The sequence below is a fragment of the Saccoglossus kowalevskii genome, chromosome 18 (genome assembly GCF_978046115.1).
Source record: "Saccoglossus kowalevskii chromosome 18, keSacKowa6.1, whole genome shotgun sequence".
Taxonomy (NCBI): domain Eukaryota; kingdom Metazoa; phylum Hemichordata; class Enteropneusta; family Harrimaniidae; genus Saccoglossus; species Saccoglossus kowalevskii.
In genome coordinates this window covers 30,156,321-30,177,638 of record NC_140658.1, presented here as the reverse complement: position 1 = coordinate 30,177,638, position 21,318 = coordinate 30,156,321, and the positions used below count along the sequence as shown (strand labels likewise).

Here is a 21,318-nt window from a genome sequence, read left to right as displayed (position 1 = left end):
GCTTACCCTGGCCATGGAAGTCGAGGAGGCTGGTCTGTCCTGCTTACCCTGGCCATGGAAGTCGAGGAGGCTGGTCTGTCCTGCTTACCCTGGCCATGGAAGTCGAGGAGGCTGGTCTGTCCTGCTTACCCTGGCCATGGAAGTCGAGGAGGCTGGTCTGTCCTGCTTACCCTGGCCATGGAAGTCGAGGAGGCTGGTCTGTCCTGCTTACCCTGGCCATGGAAGTCAGGGAGGCTGGTCTGTCCTGCTTACCCTGGCCATGGAAGTCGTGGAGGCTGGTCTGTCCTGCTTACCCTGGCCATAACACATAAACATGTGCTTGTTGCCATGCCTAGCCTCTTTAGTCACTAGGATCGATGTCCCCCCCCCCAATCACCCCACGGCATGGCTCGCAGAGTAATCATAAAGAACACCAATTCCACTACCCCAAAAAACGATACAGACATTTTTCCATCATATATGAATCCTTTCGATAACTTACTTTTCACTTTTATTTTCGTTTTTTTTGCTGAAGGAATGAATCTGTGAAAATTTAATCTAAATATAATACTCTTTTTTCCTATATTTACTTTCAACTCATCAAAAAACAGGGAAAATAAACTTCATACAAAACAAAGAAAATGTCATTGCAGGAAAAATAAAAGTATTTTACAGTATGTAAACATGAGGATATACACGATGCTACTTTGGATATATTCAACATTACTATTCTAAAATTTCATATTGTGTATGACATGGCTTTTAGACTTACCTGATATATAACAGTGTAGGAATACTTGACAAGAATCTCAGTGAAGTTAGGAGCAAATTCCATGGCAGCGTTGTCAAGGTTACAGCTGGTAATACCAGTTGCATCATGGTTAATACTAGGAGAAACCAAGAAAGATATAAATTTCATCAATAATCATCATAATTTTAATGAAAGCTACCTTGCTACAGGAATGTTTCTGACAATAATGTCATGTGATCAAAGATGGTGACTTCAGCATAGTTTTTTATTACACAACAAAATACAGTAAAACGTCTTTTTAACTGGCATGTCATTTTAGCTAATTTAGCCAAAGACACTAGAAAAAGATTTAGCTAACTAAAGTATATTCTCACAATGAGATTATTGGTATTTTAGCTAACTTAATATTTTGTTCATTCATGCATTGAGTCAAATTCGCTAAAATGACATGTAGCTATTTCAATGTGTTTTATGGTAGTTTTATTTGAGTTGAACTATGTCTGGTTAAAATTATTCTTTTGAATGCCAAATAAATTGCTGTCACCTTTAAAAAAATATATAAGCAAACTGGTCCACAATCTTTCAAAAATGTTGATTAAGAATTTTACTAATGGCAAATTAAGTCCATTTAGGCCAAAAATTAACAAAAAATTATAAAAAAAAAAATGTTCAAAACCTTTTTCTATCAATCTAAAAATAGCTTCATGTTTACTCTTGGGCATGTCAGATTACCGGTATACTACAATACCAAAGTGATTGATTACGTAGACCATTGTGATCAATAAATAATACCAGTACATGGTAAAAGAACACTCGGGCATACTAAATTGTGTCAAAAAATTGAATTATGAGTTCATAGGACCAGCCATAAATAAGAACAATGACTGTCAGTTGGCCATATTGGATGAAACCAAATAAAAGGTGTGTATGTACCAACTTTTTTCTGCTTTATAATAGCAAACATTATTTTATGTGTTTACATAATGCATTGCAACTGCCTCAAAATTCTGCTCATAGCATATAAAGTCAAATTTGTGTAAGCATGCATGATGGTTTTAAAATAATGTAACAACATCTGAAGTGTGAATAAATAACTGTGACAAGTGTTTATTCAAACGTCATTTTGTCAATTTTTATGCAAACGCAATTGGCCGCACTAATCTCCCACAATTCAATGCAATCACATGTACAGAAAGATTGCGAGAGTAATTTTTTGAGCTACTAAATTTTTATGGTTGTCGGCCAAAGATCAAGGGCTGTATGAAAAACCTCACCTGTAAGGATTGACTGTAACTTTGATAATATTCCCGTGTATTTCTCCATCATGTTTGATGTCATCAATGACGCTATATGTGATAACAAACTCCAAATGGTTGAATAGATAGTACGTGTCTGGTCTGTTAAATTTAGGCTGTAACAACAAAACATAAAAAAACTACTGAGAGCTTGCCCAACACCCTACCCTACCATTGAAGTGTACCCGTATATAGTATTACATAAAACGATTGGTATAATTGAGAAGAGAAGTGTGCTAAGCTTCTTTATCAAGAGAATGCGAGTTTTCATAAGCTTGGTTAGAGGTTGTAAACAAATTTTCATCTGCTATTTTTATCTGGTTCAAATCATTCAGCAGTCTAAGCCAATACTCAGTTCTGTAATCTGTCCTTTGAGCGACTTTTGTCACCTTTTATGAAATCAAATCTACATAACTTTTGCCAAAATTTTGATCATGTCCATTTGTTCCAAAATTAATATTCAAAATTAAAATATTTGATATTTGATGATTTTTTAGCACAAAAATGATCACCATTCGGCCATTTTGAATAGGATAGTCAAACCAATATATCTGTTTATCTATGACATGATGTATAATGAATATTTAAAATTTGAAAATATTATCAGTCAAAACAAGTCGGAGATATGGGTCTAGAAGCCCATTCATTAAAACAAAATGGCCGCCAGTCAGCCATTTTGAATTTAATCTGAAAAATAAATGATGTGCATCAGAAACCTGTTATGCCTAATATATGTACTAAGTTTGAACAAAATCCATCCATAAATGCCAGAAATGCTTGATATTTGATGATTGTTTAGCACAAAAAAGGCCACCATTCGGCCATTTTGAATAGGATCGTCAAACCAATATATCTATCTATGACATGATGTATAATGAATATTTAAAATTTGAACATAATCAGTGAAAGCAAGTCAAAAATGTGGCACGAGAACCACATTCTTTAATACAAAATGGCCGCCAGTCGGCCATTTTGAATCTAATCTGAAAAACAAAATTATTTGCATCAAGGTCCTATAATGTCTAATGTATATACTAAGTTTGAACAAAATCCATTTGTAAACAGCCAGATTTTGATGATTTTTAGCACAAAAATCGCCACCATTCAGCTATCTTGAATCAGATCGTGTAACAAATTGACGTGCATATGTATAATATCATGTATGATGTATGTGTGAAGTTTGATTGTGATTGGTCCAGGCATTTCTAAGATACAGGTCCGGACGCACGCACAGACGCACACACACACGTACGCACGGACACACAGAGGTCAAAACATAAGTCCCCGTTTTCGGACTGCGTCCGAACAGGGACTAATAATAAGGTTATTACGCACTCAGACAATACGCCATCACATCAAACTCTGATGCACGTTGGTCAATACTCTCACTGTACTGTCTTTGCGCATACTTTGAGGTATTCTCGTAACAACCTCATAATATCAAAGTACTAAAGAATACGAGACAAATTAACTATTACTTTAAGTGATGCATATTAACAAGCACAATTCGATTAACCAAAAAAATGACTTAATTTGCAACAATCATGGTAAATTAGTTAAATCATAGTTATGTAGTCATGGCACATAAACCATGCTTAGTTATATGCCGTAACCATCATGTGATTATGAATTGAAGCGGGAAGTCTTCACCCACACATGCAGGAATTGAGTCCCAAGCGACGATAACAACGCATGCTTAAAACGCAAAGGCTCATGGGTAGACGCTTGTTTGTAAACAACTACACGCTATGGCAGTTTGCCTCATGTGCAGGTGACGACACCCCCGCTTTAACTAATAGATGACTTACATCAATAACACAAGCATCTTGTTGTTGACCTGATGGCGTAACATAGCAACCCACAGGAAACATTGGTGAACAATAATTATCTGAGGTACGTGTCTGGTAACACCATAAAACAGGAACATCATCGATGTACCTAGAAATAATGTAGAAAAAATTACAGATTTAATGTTGCTGTCGCCATCAAATGGCCACTGTGGCTGGCGCCAAAGTCAACTTTCCTTTCCTTGTTAGATGTTTCTTAGATTTTGATCAACCCATATAATTACATACATTACTGCAGTTTATTTTGATTCGTTCCTGAAATCAAAATCGGTTTTTCCACACCCCCATATGCAAATGAGGTCTGAGAACAAACAAAGTAGTCCCTTTAGGAGAACAGTTTTTCGAAACATAGCAGAAATAAACAATATTTAGAAGTACGATATTTTCCCCTTGGGGTACATGAATATACTTGCCGAGTGAAATGAAATTTGAACAACAGTAATGGTACTTTTAGGCAGTCACTTATTTTGACTGAAGCTAATTTGCATATCAATCATGCAATAATGTTTTCCACATTTTCACGGGCAATATGCAAATAAACATGGTATTTCCATTGGCAACCACACTACATTTTATTTTGTAAAAAATTTTTCATCTGCTATTTTTATCCGTTTCAAATCATTTAGCATCAAGTGGATACAAGAGTGTCAGCAGTCTAAACCGATACTCAGTTCCAAATAAAGATCACCAATGCCAAATAAGCAACATTTTAACCGGTAACCAAGACTTATTCAACCCACGACCAGAAAGCACAACATGTTTGCACAGATCTGTGAAGGAACTTTTAACTTCAACATAAACTGTGTATCACAGTCATCCAGTTCAAATTCTGGTTCTGTCGTGGCCTCAACTAAATGCCTACAAGTTATTTATTCTGATAGTGACTCAGCTTAGACGTCTGATTATTTTTTTTTCAAACAGACCAGTGACGCGCGTTTTACACTGACATGCATTGCTAGGGTGTAACAATATCTTGGAACATATTAATAGGCAATGGGGTTCCCGACCTAAATTCCGGTTTGTTGCACGTTCTTTAATATGAAATAATCAAATATGGAACCTATGTAATAATAACACAACCCCACACCCTCCCCACCACATCACGTGTGAGAATAACTTCCATATGCTCAAAATGATAAACAAATTATAAGAGACTTAAAAATGAATACTATGGTGTACCAAAATTTTGGTGAAAAAATGATGATGCTGTAAAGTGTGAAGAATGCACAGCGCATGCATACGTGTTATGAATTATGCAATATCTCATCGTATACCTGTCATCAATAGGGATTATTGCTAGATCATACTGTTAAAATTCAACATAAAAAACACAATCTGACACATGTTACATTGACAGCTTGCACTTAAACTACTGTGGAATACTTTATTTTCACTTGGAATTAATTTTCGCTAAAGGAATGATTCAGTAAAAATAAAATCTTCTACATTCAACTCGCTAAAATCAGTGAAAATAAATTCCATACAACAACACACCTAAAAAGTCTTTTCAGCGAAAATTAATTCCAGCTAAAATATTTTACAGTACATTAAACCTTTTTACACCATTCACAAATTAAAACCAACATAAATCTTTTTTTAATTTCTCCAAAGTTTTTATCCGAATCTGTAGCCAGTGAAAAATTATGTACATTTAATCCAAAATTATTTTTAAAAAAATATAGAAAAATACCAAATTGACAAAATGCTGAAAAACTATGGCTTTCAAACAGTAAAAATATAGGACAAAACCAAATTCACAAAATTGCTACAACAAAAGGTTGGTGAGAAAAATTATGGCTTTCAAACAGTAAAAACAACTATAATTGTAAAATTATTTTAGCTAGACACATTACTACATTTCTAGCCAAAAATTGAACATTAATAAATATTTTTATTTTTAAATTGTTGTTAAAACCTGTAAGTAAAAGGAAAATATGTATAGTTGGTTCAAATTTTACAAAGATAATTGTATTCAATGGTATTCAAAGAATTCAATATGCAAATTATTGAATATTCATGAGAGCAACTCATCAAAATAACAAAGACAACCTGCACTAAGCCATCACATTAAAACAATTATATTAAATATATAAATATATATTAAATATATATAACAAAATATATGGCTACAATTTTTTTTTTCATTAAAATTTACTTGAGTTGTAAACACATGGGAACAAATTGATTGTGCTATTTTCATTAACAATATGGTTGTAGAACAATATATGCTGGGACTCCATTACTGTATTTGCTATATTAATAGCACATGTGCGTATGTAAATGACAGGTATATCGATTGTGACAGCAAATTTGTTTCCGACACCTAATCAGCAATATCATTGGGTAACATACTAATAACACAGCTTCAGGACGTTAGCACTGAGCATGTCAATGAGCATATATGCAATGCACTATGGAAGAGAAACTTAAATTTGGAACCACTGAGCATGTTAATTAGCATATATGTAATGCACTATGGAAGAAAAATTCAAATTTGGAACCAATGAGCATGTTAATTAGCATATATGCAATGCACTATGGAAGAGAAATTCAAATTTGGAACCACTGAGCATGTTAATGAGCATATATGCAATGCACTATGGAAGAAAAATTTACATTTGGAACCACTGAGCATGTTAATAAGCATACATGTATATGCAATGCACTATGGAAGAGAAATTTACATTTGGAACCACTGAGCATTTTAATGAGCATATATGCAATGCACTATGGAAGAGAAACTTAAATTTGGAACCACTGAGCATGTTAATGAGCATATATGTAATGCACTATGGGAGAGAAACTTAAATATGGAACCACTGAGCATGTCAATGAGCATATATGCAATGCACTATGGAAGAGAAATTCAAATTTGAAACCAATGAGCATGTTAATTAGCATATATGCAATGCACTATGGGAGAGAAATTCAAATTTGGAACCAATGAGCATGTTAATTAGCATATATGCATTGCACTATGGGAGAGAAATTCAAATTTGGAACCACTGAGCATGTCAATGAGCATATATGCAATGCACTATGGAAGAGAAATTCAAATTTGGAACCAATGAGCATGTTAATTAGCATATATGCAATGCACTATGGAAGAGAAATTCAAATTTGGAACCACTGAGCATGTCAATGAGCATATATGCAATGCACTATGGGAGAGAAATTCAAATTTGGAACCACTGAGCATGTCAATGAGCATATATGCAATGCACTATGGGAGAGAAATTCAAATTTGGAACCACTGAGCATGTTAATGAGCATATATGCAATGCACTATGGGAGAGAAATTCAAATTTGGAACCAATGAGCATGTTAATTAGCATATATGCAATGCACTATGGGAGAGAAATTAAAATTTGGAACCACTGAGCATGTTAATGAGCATATATGTAATGCACTATGGAAGAGAAATTCAAATTTGGAACCAATGAGCATGTCAATGAGCATATATGCAATGAACTATGGGAGAGAAATTCGAATTTGGAACCAATGAGCATGTTAATTAACATATATGCAATGCACTATGGGAGAGAAATTCAAATTTGGAACCACTGAGCATGTTAATGAGCATATATGTAATGCACTATGGGAGAGAAATTCAAATTTGGAACCACTGAGCATTTTAATGAGCATATATGCAATGCACTATGGGAGAGAAATTCAAATTTGGAACAAATGAGCATGTTAATTAGCATATATGCAATGCACTATGGAAGAGAAATTCAAATTTGGAACCACTGAGCATGTTAATGAGCATATATGCAATGCACTATGGAAGAAAAATTTACATTTGGAACCACTGAGCATGTCAATGAGCATATATGCAATGCACTATGGAAGAGAAATTCAAATTTGGAATCACTGAGCATTTTAATGAGCATATATGCAATGCACTATGGAAGAGAAACTTAAATTTGGAACCACTGAGCATGTTAATGAGCATATATGTAATGCACTATGGGAGAGAAACTTAAATATGGAACCACTGAGCATGTTAATGAGCATATATGTAATGCACTATGGAAGGGAAATTCAAATTTGGAACCACTGAGCATGTCAATGAGCATATATGCAATGAACTATGGGAGAGAAATTCAAATTTGGAACCACTGAGCATGTTAATGAGCATATATGTAATGCACTATGGGAGAGAAACTTAAATATGGAACCACTGAGCATGTTAATTAGCATATATGCAATGCACTATGGAAGGGAAATTCAAATTTGGAACCACTGAGCATGTTAATGAGCATATATGCAATGCACTATGGAAGGGAAATTCAAATTTGGAACCACTGAGCATGTCAATGAGCATATATGCAATGCACTATGGAAGGGAAATTCAAATTTGGAACCACTGAGCATGTTAATTAGCATATATGTAATGCACTATGGGAGAGAAATTCAAATTTGGAACCACTGAGCATGTCAATGAGCATATATGCAATGCACTATGGAAGGGAAATTCAAATTTGGAACCACTGAGCATGTCAATGAGCATATATGCAATGCACTATGGAAGAGAAACTTAAATTTGGAACCACTGAGCATTTTAATGAGCATATATGCAATGCACTATGGAAGAGAAATTCAAATTTGGAACCACTGAGCATGTTAATAAGCATATATGCAATGCACTATGGAAGAAAAATTTACATTTGGAACCACTGAGCATGTTAATGAGCATATATGCAATGCACTATGGAAGAGAAATTTACATTTGGAACCACTGAGCATGTTAATGAGCATATATGCAATGCACTATGGAAGAGACATTTACATTTGGAACCACTGAGCATGTTAATGAGCATATATGCAATGCACTATGGAAGAAAAATTTACATTTGGAACCACTGAGCATGTTAATGAGCATATATACAATGCACTATGGAAGGGAAATTCAAATTTGGAACCACTGAGCATGTTAATGAGCATATATACAATGCACTATGGAAGAGAAATTCAAATTTGGAACCACTGAGCATGTTAATGAGCATATATGCAATGCACTATGGAAGAAAAATTTACATTTGGAACCACTGAGCATGTTAATGAGCATATATGCAATGCACTATGGAAGAGAAATTTACATTTGGAACCACTGAGCATGTTAATGAGCATATATGCAATGCACTATGGAAGAGAAATTTACATTTGGAACCACTGAGCATGTTAATGAGCATATATGCAATGCACTATGGAAGAGAAATTTACATTTGGAACCACTGAGCATGTTAATGAGCATATATGCAATGCACTATGGAAGAGAAACTTAAATTTGGAACCACTGAGCATGTCAATGAGCATATATGCAATGCACTAAGGAAGAAAAATTTACATTTGGAACCACTGAGCATGTTAATGAGCATATATGTAATGCACTATGGAAGAGAAATTTACATTTGGAACCACTGAGCATGTTAATGAGCATATATGCAATGCACTATGGAAGAGAAATTCAAATTTGGAACCACTGAGCATGTTAATTAACATATATACAATGCACTATGGAAGGGAAATTCAAATTTGGAACCACTGAGCATGTCAATGAGCATATATGCAATGCACTATGGGAGAGAAATTGAAATTTGGAACCACTGAGCATGTTAATGAGCATATATGCAATGCACTATGGAAGAGAAATTTACATTTGGAACCACTGAGCATGTTAATGAGCATATATGCAATGCACTATGGAAGAGAAATTCAAATTTGGAACCACTGAGCATGTTAATTAACATATATACAATGCACTATGGAAGGGAAATTCAAATTTGGAACCACTGAGCATGTTAATGAGCATATATGCAATGCACTATGGAAGAGAAATTTACATTTGGAACCAATGAGCATGTTAATTAACATATATGCAATGCACTATGGAAGAGAAATTTACATTTGGAACCAATGAGCATGTTAATTAACATATATGCAATGCACTATGGAAGAGAAATTTACATTTGGAACCACTGAGCATGTCAATGAGCATATATGCAATGCACTATGGGAGAGAAATTGAAATTTGGAACCACTGAGCATGTTAATGAGCATATATGTAATGCACTATGGAAGAGAAATTCAAATTTGGAACCACTGAGCATGTTAATTAGCATATATACAATGCACTATGGGAGAGAAATTCAAATTTGGAACCACTGAGCATGTTAATGAGCATATATGCAATGCACTATGGGAGAGAAATTCAAATTTGGAACCACTGAGCATGTTAATTAGCATATATACAATGCACTATGGGAGAGAAATTCAAATTTGGAACCACTGAGCATGTTAATTAACATATATACAATGCACTATGGAAGGGAAATTCAAATTTGGAACCACTGAGCATGTCAATGAGCATATATGCAATGCACTATGGGAGAGAAATTGAAATTTGGAACCACTGAGCATGTTAATGAGCATATATGTAATGCACTATGGAAGGGAAATTCAAATTTGGAACCACTGAGCATGTCAATGAGCATATATGCAATGCACTATGGGAGAGAAATTCAAATTTGGAACCACTGAGCATGTCAATGAGCATATATGCAATGCACTATGGGAGAGAAATTGAAATTTGGAACCACTGAGCATGTTAATGAGCATATATGCAATGCACTATGGAAGAGAAATTCAAATTTGGAACCACTGAGCATGTTAATTAACATATATACAATGCACTATGGAAGGGAAATTCAAATTTGGAACCACTGAGCATGTCAATGAGCATATATGCAATGCACTATGGGAGAGAAATTGAAATTTGGAACCACTGAGCATGTTAATGAGCATATATGTAATGCACTATGGAAGAGAAATTCAAATTTGGAACCACTGAGCATGTTAATTAGCATATATACAATGCACTATGGGAGAGAAATTCAAATTTGGAACCACTGAGCATGTTAATTAGCATATATACAATGCACTATGGGAGAGAAATTCAAATTTGGAACCACTGAGCATGTTAATGAGCATATATACAATGCACTATGGAAGGGAAATTTAAATTTGGAACCACTGAGCATGTCAATGAGCATATATGCAATGCACTATGGGAGAGAAATTCAAATTTGGAACCACTGAGCATGTTAATGAGCATATATGCAATGCACTATGGAAGGGAAATTTAAATTTGGAACCACTGAGCATGTCAATGAGCATATATGCAATGCACTATGGGAGAGAAATTTAAATTTGGAACCAATGAGCATGTTAATGAGCATATATGCAATGCACTATGGAAGAGAAATTTAAATTTGGAACCACTGAGCATGTTAATGAGCATATATGCAATGCACTATGGAAGAGAAATTCAAATTTGGAACCACTGAGCATGTTAATGAGCATATATGCAATGCACTATGGAAGGGAAATTTAAATTTGGAACCACTGAGCATGTTAATGAGCATATATGCAATGCACTATGGAAGAGAAATTTAAATTTGGAACCACTGAGCATGTTAATGAGCATATATGCAATGCACTATGGAAGAGAAATTCAAATTTGGAACCACTGAGCATGTTAATGAGCATATATGCAATGCACTATGGAAGGGAAATTTAAATTTGGAACCACTGAGCATGTTAATGAGCATATATGCAATGCACTATGGAAGAGAAATTTAAATTTGGAACCACTGAGCATGTTAATGAGCATATATGCAATGCACTATGGAAGAGAAATTCAAATTTGGAACCACTGAGCATGTTAATGAGCATATATGCAATGCACTATGGAAGAGAAATTTAAATTTGGAACCACTGAGCATGTTAATGAGCATATATGCAATGCACTATGGAAGAGAAATTTAAATTTGGAACCACTGAGCATGTTAATGAGCATATATGCAATGCACTATGGAAGAGAAATTCAAATTTGGAACCACTGAGCATGTTAATGAGCATATATGCAATGCACTATGGAAGAGAAATTCAAATTTGGAACCACTGAGCATGTTAATGAGCATATATGCAATGCACTATGGAAGAGAAATTCATATTTGGAACCACTGAGCATGTTAATGAGCATATATGCAATGCACTATGGAAGAGAAATTTAAATTTGGAACCACTGAGCATGTTAATGAGCATATATGCAATGCACTATGGAAGAGAAATTTAAATTTGGAACCACTGAGCATGTTAATGAGCATATATGCAATGCACTATGGAAGAGAAATTTACATTTGGAACCACTGAGCATGTTAATGAGCATATATGCAATGCACTATGGAAGGGAAATTCAAATTTGGAACCACTGAGCATGTTAATGAGCATATATGCAATGCACTATGGAAGGGAAATTTAAATTTGGAACCACTGAGCATGTCAATGAGCATATATGCAATGCACTATGGGAGAGAAATTCAAATTTGGAACCAATGAGCATGTTAATGAGCATATATGCAATGCACTATGGAAGGGAAATTTAAATTTGGAACCACTGAGCATGTCAATGAGCATATATGCAATGCACTATGGGAGAGAAATTCAAATTTGGAACCACTGAGCATGTTAATGAGCATATATGCAATGCACTATGGAAGGGAAATTTAAATTTGGAACCACTGAGCATGTCAATGAGCATATATGCAATGCACTATGGGAGAGAAATTTAAATTTGGAACCACTGAGCATGTTAATGAGCATATATGCAATGCACTATGGAAGGGAAATTTAAATTTGGAACCACTGAGCATGTTAATGAGCATATATGCAATGCACTATGGAAGAGAAATTTAAATTTGGAACCACTGAGCATGTTAATGAGCATATATGCAATGCACTATGGAAGAGAAATTCAAATTTGGAACCAATGAGCATGTTAATGAGCATATATGCAATGCACTATGGGAGAGAAATTCAAATTTGGAACCAATGAGCATGTTAATGAGCATATACACATGTATGTAATGCACTATGGGAGAGAAATTCAAATTTGGAACCACTGAGCATGTTAATGAGCATATATGCAATGCACTATGGGAGAGAAATTTACATTTGGAACCACTGAGCATGTTAATGAGCATATATGCAATGAACTATGGAAGAGAAATTTACATTTGGAACCAATGAGCATGTTAATGAGCATATATGCAATGCACTATGGAAGAGAAATTCAAATTTGGAACCACTGAGCATGTTAATGAGCATATATGCAATGCACTATGGAAGAGAAATTCAAATTTGGAACCACTGAGCATGTTAATGAGCATATATGCAATGCACTATGGAAGAGAAATTCAAATTTGGAACCACTGAGCATGTTAATGAGCATATATGCAATGCACTATGGAAGAGAAATTCAAATTTGAAACCAATGAGCATGTTAATGAGCATATATGCAATGCACTATGGAAGAGAAATTCAAATTTGAAACCACTGAGCATGTTAATGAGCATATATGTAATGCACTATGGAAGAGAAATTCAAATTTGGAACCACTGAGCATGTTAATGAGCATATATGCAATGCACTATGGAAGGGAAATTTAAATTTGGAACCACTGAGCATGTCAATGAGCATATATGCAATGCACTATGGGAGAGAAACTCAAATTTGGAACCACTGAGCATGTCAATGAGCATATATGCAATGCACTATGGAAGAGAAATTTACATTTGGAACCACTGAGCATGTTAATTAGCATATATGCAATGCACTATGGAAGAGAAATTCAAATTTGAAACCAATGAGCATGTTAATGAGCATATATACAATGCACTATGGAAGAGAAATTTAAATTTGGAACCACTGAGCATGTTAATTAGCATATATACAATGCACTATGGAAGAGAAATTTACATTTGGAACCACTGAGCATGTTAATGAGCATATATGCAATGCACTATGGAAGAGAAACTTAAATTTGGAACCACTGAGCATGTTAATGAGCATATATGCAATGCACTATGGAAGAGAAACTTAAATTTGGAACCAATGAGCATGTTAATGAGCATATATGCAATGCACTATGGAAGAGAAATTTACATTTGGAACCACTGAGCATGTTAATGAGCATATATGCAATGCACTATGGAAGAGAAACTTAAATTTGGAACCACTGAGCATGTTAATGAGCATATATGCAATGCACTATGGAAGAGAAACTTAAATTTGGAACCAATGAGCATGTTAATGAGCATATATGCAATGCACTATGGAAGAGAAATTTAAATATGGAACCACTGAGCATGTTAATGAGCATATATGCAATGCACTATGGAAGGGAAATTCAAATTTGGAACCACTGAGCATGTTAATGAGCATATATGCAATGCACTATGGAAGAGAAATTCAAATTTGGAACCACTGAGCATGTTAATGAGCATATATGCAATGAACTATGGAAGGGAAATTTAAATTTGGAACCACTGAGCATGTTAATGAGCATATATGCAATGCACTATGGGAGAGAAATTCAAATTTGGAACCAATGAGCATGTTAATGAGCATATATGCAATGCACTATGGAAGAGAAATTTACATTTGGAACCACTGAGCATGTTAATGAGCATATATGCAATGCACTATGGAAGGGAAATTCAAATTTGGAACCACTGAGCATGTTAATGAGCATATATGCAATGAACTATGGAAGGGAAATTTAAATTTGGAACCACTGAGCATGTTAATGAGCATATATGCAATGCACTATGGGAGAGAAATTCAAATTTGGAACCAATGAGCATGTTAATGAGCATATATGCAATGCACTATGGAAGAGAAACTTAAATTTGGAACCAATGAGCATGTTAATGAGCATATATGCAATGCACTATGGAAGAGAAATTTAAATTTGGAACCAATGAGCATGTTAATGAGCATATATGCAATGCACTATGGAAGGGAAATTCAAATTTGGAACCACTGAGCATGTTAATGAGCATATATGCAATGAACTATGGAAGGGAAATTTAAATTTGGAACCACTGAGCATGTTAATGAGCATATATGCAATGCACTATGGGAGAGAAATTTAAATTTGGAACCAATGAGCATGTTAATGAGCATATATGCAATGCACTATGGAAGGGAAATTCAAATTTGGAACCACTGAGCATGTTAATGAGCATATATGCAATGCACTATGGAAGAGAAATTTACATTTGGAACCACTGAGCATGTTAATGAGCATATATGCAATGCACTATGGGAGAGAAATTCAAATTTGGAACCACTGAGCATGTCAATGAGCATATATGCAATGCACTATGGGAGAGAAATTCAAATTTGGAACCACTGAGCATGTCAATGAGCATATATGCAATGCACTATGGAAGAGAAATTCAAATTTGGAACCAATGAGCATGTTAATGAGCATATATGCAATGCACTATGGGAGAGAAATTCAAATTTGGAACCACTGAGCATGTTAATGAGCATATATGCAATGCACTATGGAAGAGAAATTCAAATTTGGAACCACTGAGCATGTTAATGAGCATATATGCAATGAACTATGGAAGGGAAATTTAAATTTGGAACCAATGAGCATGTTAATGAGCATATATGCAATGCACTATGGAAGGGAAATTCAAATTTGGAACCACTGAGCATGTTAATGAGCATATATGCAATGAACTATGGAAGGGAAATTTAAATTTGGAACCACTGAGCATGTTAATGAGCATATATGCAATGCACTATGGAAGAGAAATTTACATTTGGAACCACTGAGCATGTTAATTAGCATATATGCAATGCACTATGGAAGAGAAATTTAAATTTGGAACCACTGAGCATGTTAATGAGCATATATGCAATGCACTATGGAAGGGAAATTTAAATTTGGAACCACTGAGCATGTTAATGAGCATATATACAATGCACTATGGAAGAGAAATTTAAATTTGGAACCACTGAGCATGTTAATTAGCATATATACAATGCACTATGGAAGAGAAATTTACATTTGGAACCACTGAGCATGTTAATGAGCATATATGCAATGCACTATGGAAGAGAAACTTAAATTTGGAACCACTGAGCATGTTAATGAGCATATATGCAATGCACTATGGAAGAGAAACTTAAATTTGGAACCAATGAGCATGTTAATGAGCATATATGCAATGCACTATGGAAGAGAAATTTACATTTGGAACCACTGAGCATGTTAATGAGCATATATGCAATGCACTATGGAAGAGAAACTTAAATTTGGAACCACTGAGCATGTTAATGAGCATATATGCAATGCACTATGGAAGAGAAACTTAAATTTGGAACCAATGAGCATGTTAATGAGCATATATGCAATGCACTATGGAAGAGAAATTTAAATTTGGAACCAATGAGCATGTTAATGAGCATATATGCAATGCACTATGGAAGGGAAATTCAAATTTGGAACCACTGAGCATGTTAATGAGCATATATGCAATGCACTATGGGAGAGAAATTTAAATTTGGAACCAATGAGCATGTCAATGAGCATATATGCAATGCACTATGGAAGGGAAATTTAAATTTGAAACCACTGAGCATGTTAATGAGCATATATGCAATGCACTATGGGAGAGAAATTCAAATATGGAACCACTGAGCATGTTAATGAGCATATATGCAATGCACTATGGAAGAGAAATTCAAATTTGGAACCACTGAGCATGTTAATGAGCATATATGCAATGCACTATGGAAGGGAAATTTAAATTTGAAACCACTGAGCATGTTAATGAGCATATATGCAATGCACTATGGGAGAGAAATTCAAATATGGAACCACTGAGCATGTTAATGAGCATATATGCAATGCACTATGGAAGAGAAATTCAAATTTGGAACCACTGAGCATGTTAATGAGCATATATGCAATGCACTATGGAAGAGACATTTACATTTGGAACCACTGAGCATGTTAATGAGCATATATGCAATGCACTATGGAAGGGAAATTTAAATTTGGAACCAATGAGCATGTTAATTAGCATAGTATATGCAATGCACTATGGAAGGGAAATTCAAATTTGGAACCACTGAGCATGTTAATGAGCATATATGCAATGCACTATGGAAGAGAAATTCATATTTGGAACCACTGAGCATGTCAATGAGCATATATGTAATGCACTATGGAAGAGAAATTCAAATTTGGAACCACTGAGCATGTTAATTAGCATATATGCAATGCACTATGGAAGGGAAATTTAAATTTGGAACCACTGAGCATGTTAATTAGCATATATGCAATGCACTATGGAAGAGAAATTCATATTTGGAACCACTGAGCATGTTAATTAGCATATATGCAATGCACTATGGAAGGGAAATTTAAATTTGGAACCACTGAGCATGTCAATGAGCATATATGCAATGCACTATGGGAGAGAAATTTAAATTTGGAACCACTGAGCATGTTAATGAGCATATATGCAATGCACTATGGAAGAGAAATTTACATTTGGAACCACTGAGCATGTTAATGAGCATATATGCAATGCACTATGGAAGAGAAATTTACATTTGGAACCACTGAGCATGTTAATGAGCATATATGCAATGCACTATGGAAGAGAAATTTACATTTGGAACCACTGAGCATGTTAATGAGCATATATGCAATGCACTATGGAAGAGAAATTCATATTTGGAACCACTGAGCATGTTAATTAGCATATATGCAATGCACTATGGAAGGGAAATTTAAATTTGGAACCACTGAGCATGTTAATTAGCATATATGCAATGCACTATGGGAGAGAAATTCAAATATGGAACCACTGAGCATGTCAATGAGCATATATGCAATGCACTATGGGAGAGAAATTTAAATTTGGAACCACTGAGCATGTTAATGAGCATATATGCAATGCACTATGGAAGAGAAATTTACATTTGGAACCACTGAGCATGTTAATTAGCATATATGCAATGCACTATGGAAGGGAAATTTAAATTTGGAACCACTGAGCATGTTAATGAGCATATATGCAATGCACTATGGAAGAGAAATTCATATTTGGAACCACTGAGCATGTTAATTAGCATATATGCAATGCACTATGGAAGAGAAATTCAAATTTGGAACCACTGAGCATGTTAATGAGCATATATGCAATGCACTATGGAAGGGAAATTTAAATTTGGAACCACTGAGCATGTTAATTAGCATATATGCAATGCACTATGGAAGAGAAATTCAAATTTGGAACCACTGAGCATGTTAATGAGCATATATGCAATGCACTATGGAAGAGAAATTCAAATTTGGAACCAATGAGCATGTTAATGAGCATATATGCAATGCACTATGGGAGAGAAATTCAAATTTGGAACCACTGAGCATGTTAATGAGCATATATGCAATGCACTATGGAAGAGAAATTTACATTTGGAACCACTGAGCATGTTAATGAGCATATATGCAATGCACTATGGAAGAGAAATTCAAATTTGGAACCACTGAGCATGTTAATGAGCATATATGCAATGCACTATGGGAGAGAAACTCAAATTTGGAACCACTGAGCATGTTAATGAGCATATATGCAATGCACTATGGGAGAGAAATTTAAATTTGGAACCACTGAGCATGTTAATGAGCATATATGCAATGCACTATGGAAGAGAAATTTACATTTGGAACCACTGAGCATGTTAATTAGCATATATGCAATGCACTATGGAAGGGAAATTTAAATTTGGAACCACTGAGCATGTTAATGAGCATATATGCAATGCACTATGGGAGAGAAATTTAAATTTGGAACCACTGAGCATGTTAATGAGCATATATGCAATGCACTATGGAAGAGAAATTTACATTTGGAACCACTGAGCATGTTAATGAGCATATATGCAATGCACTATGGAAGAGAAATTCATATTTGGAACCACTGAGCATGTTAATTAGCATATATGCAATGCACTATGGAAGGGAAATTTAAATTTGGAACCACTGAGCATGTTAATTAGCATATATGCAATGCACTATGGGAGAGAAATTCAAATATGGAACCACTGAGCATGTCAATGAGCATATATGCAATGCACTATGGGAGAGAAATTTAAATTTGGAACCACTGAGCATGTTAATGAGCATATATGCAATGCACTATGGAAGAGAAATTTACATTTGGAACCACTGAGCATGTTAATTAGCATATATGCAATGCACTATGGAAGGGAAATTTAAATTTGGAACCACTGAGCATGTTAATGAGCATATATGCAATGCACTATGGAAGAGAAATTCATATTTGGAACCACTGAGCATGTTAATTAGCATATATGCAATGCACTATGGAAGAGAAATTCAAATTTGGAACCACTGAGCATGTTAATGAGCATATATGCAATGCACTATGGAAGGGAAATTTAAATTTGGAACCACTGAGCATGTTAATTAGCATATATGCAATGCACTATGGAAGAGAAATTCAAATTTGGAACCACTGAGCATGTTAATGAGCATATATGCAATGCACTATGGAAGAGAAATTCAAATTTGGAACCAATGAGCATGTTAATGAGCATATATGCAATGCACTATGGGAGAGAAATTCAAATTTGGAACCACTGAGCATGTTAATGAGCATATATGCAATGCACTATGGAAGAGAAATTTACATTTGGAACCACTGAGCATGTTAATGAGCATATATGCAATGCACTATGGAAGAGAAATTCAAATTTGGAACCACTGAGCATGTTAATGAGCATATATGCAATGCACTATGGGAGAGAAACTCAAATTTGGAACCACTGAGCATGTTAATGAGCATATATGCAATGCACTATGGGAGAGAAATTTAAATTTGGAACCACTGAGCATGTTAATGAGCATATATGCAATGCACTATGGAAGAGAAATTTACATTTGGAACCACTGAGCATGTTAATTAGCATATATGCAATGCACTATGGAAGGGAAATTTAAATTTGGAACCACTGAGCATGTTAATGAGCATATATGCAATGCACTATGGGAGAGAAATTTAAATTTGGAACCACTGAGCATGTTAATGAGCATATATGCAATGCACTATGGAAGAGAAATTCAAATTTGGAACCACTGAGCATGTTAATGAGCATATATGCAATGCACTATGGAAGAGAAATTTACATTTGGAACCACTGAGCATGTTAATGAGCATATATGCAATGCACTATGGAAGAGACATTTACATTTGGAACCACTGAGCATGTTAATGAGCATATATGCAATGCACTATGGAAGAGAAATTTAAATTTGGAACCAATGAGCATGTTAATGAGCATATATGCAATGCACTATGGAAGAGAAATTCAAATTTGGAACCACTGAGCATGTTAATGAGCATATATGCAATGCACTATGGAAGAGAAATTTACATTTGGAACCACTGAGCATGTTAATGAGCATATATGCAATGCACTATGGAAGAGAAATTTACATTTGGAACCACTGAGCATGTTAATGAGCATATATGCAATGAACTATGGGAGAGAAATTCAAATTTGGAACGACTGAGCATGTTAATGAGCATATATGCAATGCACTATGGAAGAGAAATTTACATTTGGAACCACTGAGCATGTTAATGAGCATATATGCAATGCACTATGGAAGAGAAATTTACATTTGGAACCACTGAGCATGTTAATGAGCATATATACAATGCACTATGGAAGAGAAATTTACATTTGGAACCACTGAGCATGTTAATGAGCATATATACAATGCACTATGGGAGAGAAATTGAAATTTGGAACCACTGAGCATGTTAATGAGCATATATGCAATGCACTATGGGAGAGAAATTCAAATTTGGAACCACTGAGCATGTTAATGAGCATATATGCAATGAACTATGGAAGGGAAATTTACATTTGGAACCACTGAGCATGTTAATGAGCATATATGTAATGCACTATGGAAGAGAAATTCAAATTTGGAACCACTGAGCATGTTAATGAGCATATATGCAATGCACTATGGAAGAGAAATTTACATTTGGAACCACTGAGCATGTTAATGAGCATATATGCAATGCACTATGGAAGGGAAATTTACATTTGGAACCACTGAGCATGTTAATGAGCATATATGCAATGCACTATGGGAGAGAAACTTAAATTTGGAACCACTGAGCATGTTAATGAGCATATATGCAATGAACTATGGAAGGGAAATTTACATTTGGAACCACTGAGCATGTTAATGAGCATATATGCAATGCACTATGGAAGAGAAATTTACATTTGGAACCACTGAGCATGTTAATGAGCATATATGCAATGCACTATGGAAGGGAAATTTACATTTGGAACCACTGAGCATGTTAATGAGCATATATGTAATGCACTATGGAAGAGAAATTCAAATTTGGAACCACTGAGCATGTTAATGAGCATATATGCAATGCACTATGGAAGAGAAATTTACATTTGGAACCACTGAGCATGTTAATGAGCATATATGCAATGCACTATGGAAGGGAAA

General features: G+C 34.9%; 1 protein-coding gene across 1 annotated transcript in view; it reads right to left on the bottom strand.

Annotated features, from left to right (window-relative positions):
- The window catches only part of LOC100370185 (transmembrane 9 superfamily member 2-like), an 88,871-nt gene that overhangs the window by 19,543 nt on the left and 48,010 nt on the right, over positions 1–21,318 (bottom strand). Inside the window, exons 5-7 of the mRNA XM_085493215.1 lie at positions 3,834–3,963; positions 2,005–2,141; positions 752–866 (exon numbers count right to left, since the gene is read on the bottom strand). Coding sequence (XP_085349341.1) covers positions 752–866; positions 2,005–2,141; positions 3,834–3,963 — 382 coding nt within the window. The remainder of the gene's footprint in view (positions 1–751; positions 867–2,004; positions 2,142–3,833; positions 3,964–21,318) is intronic.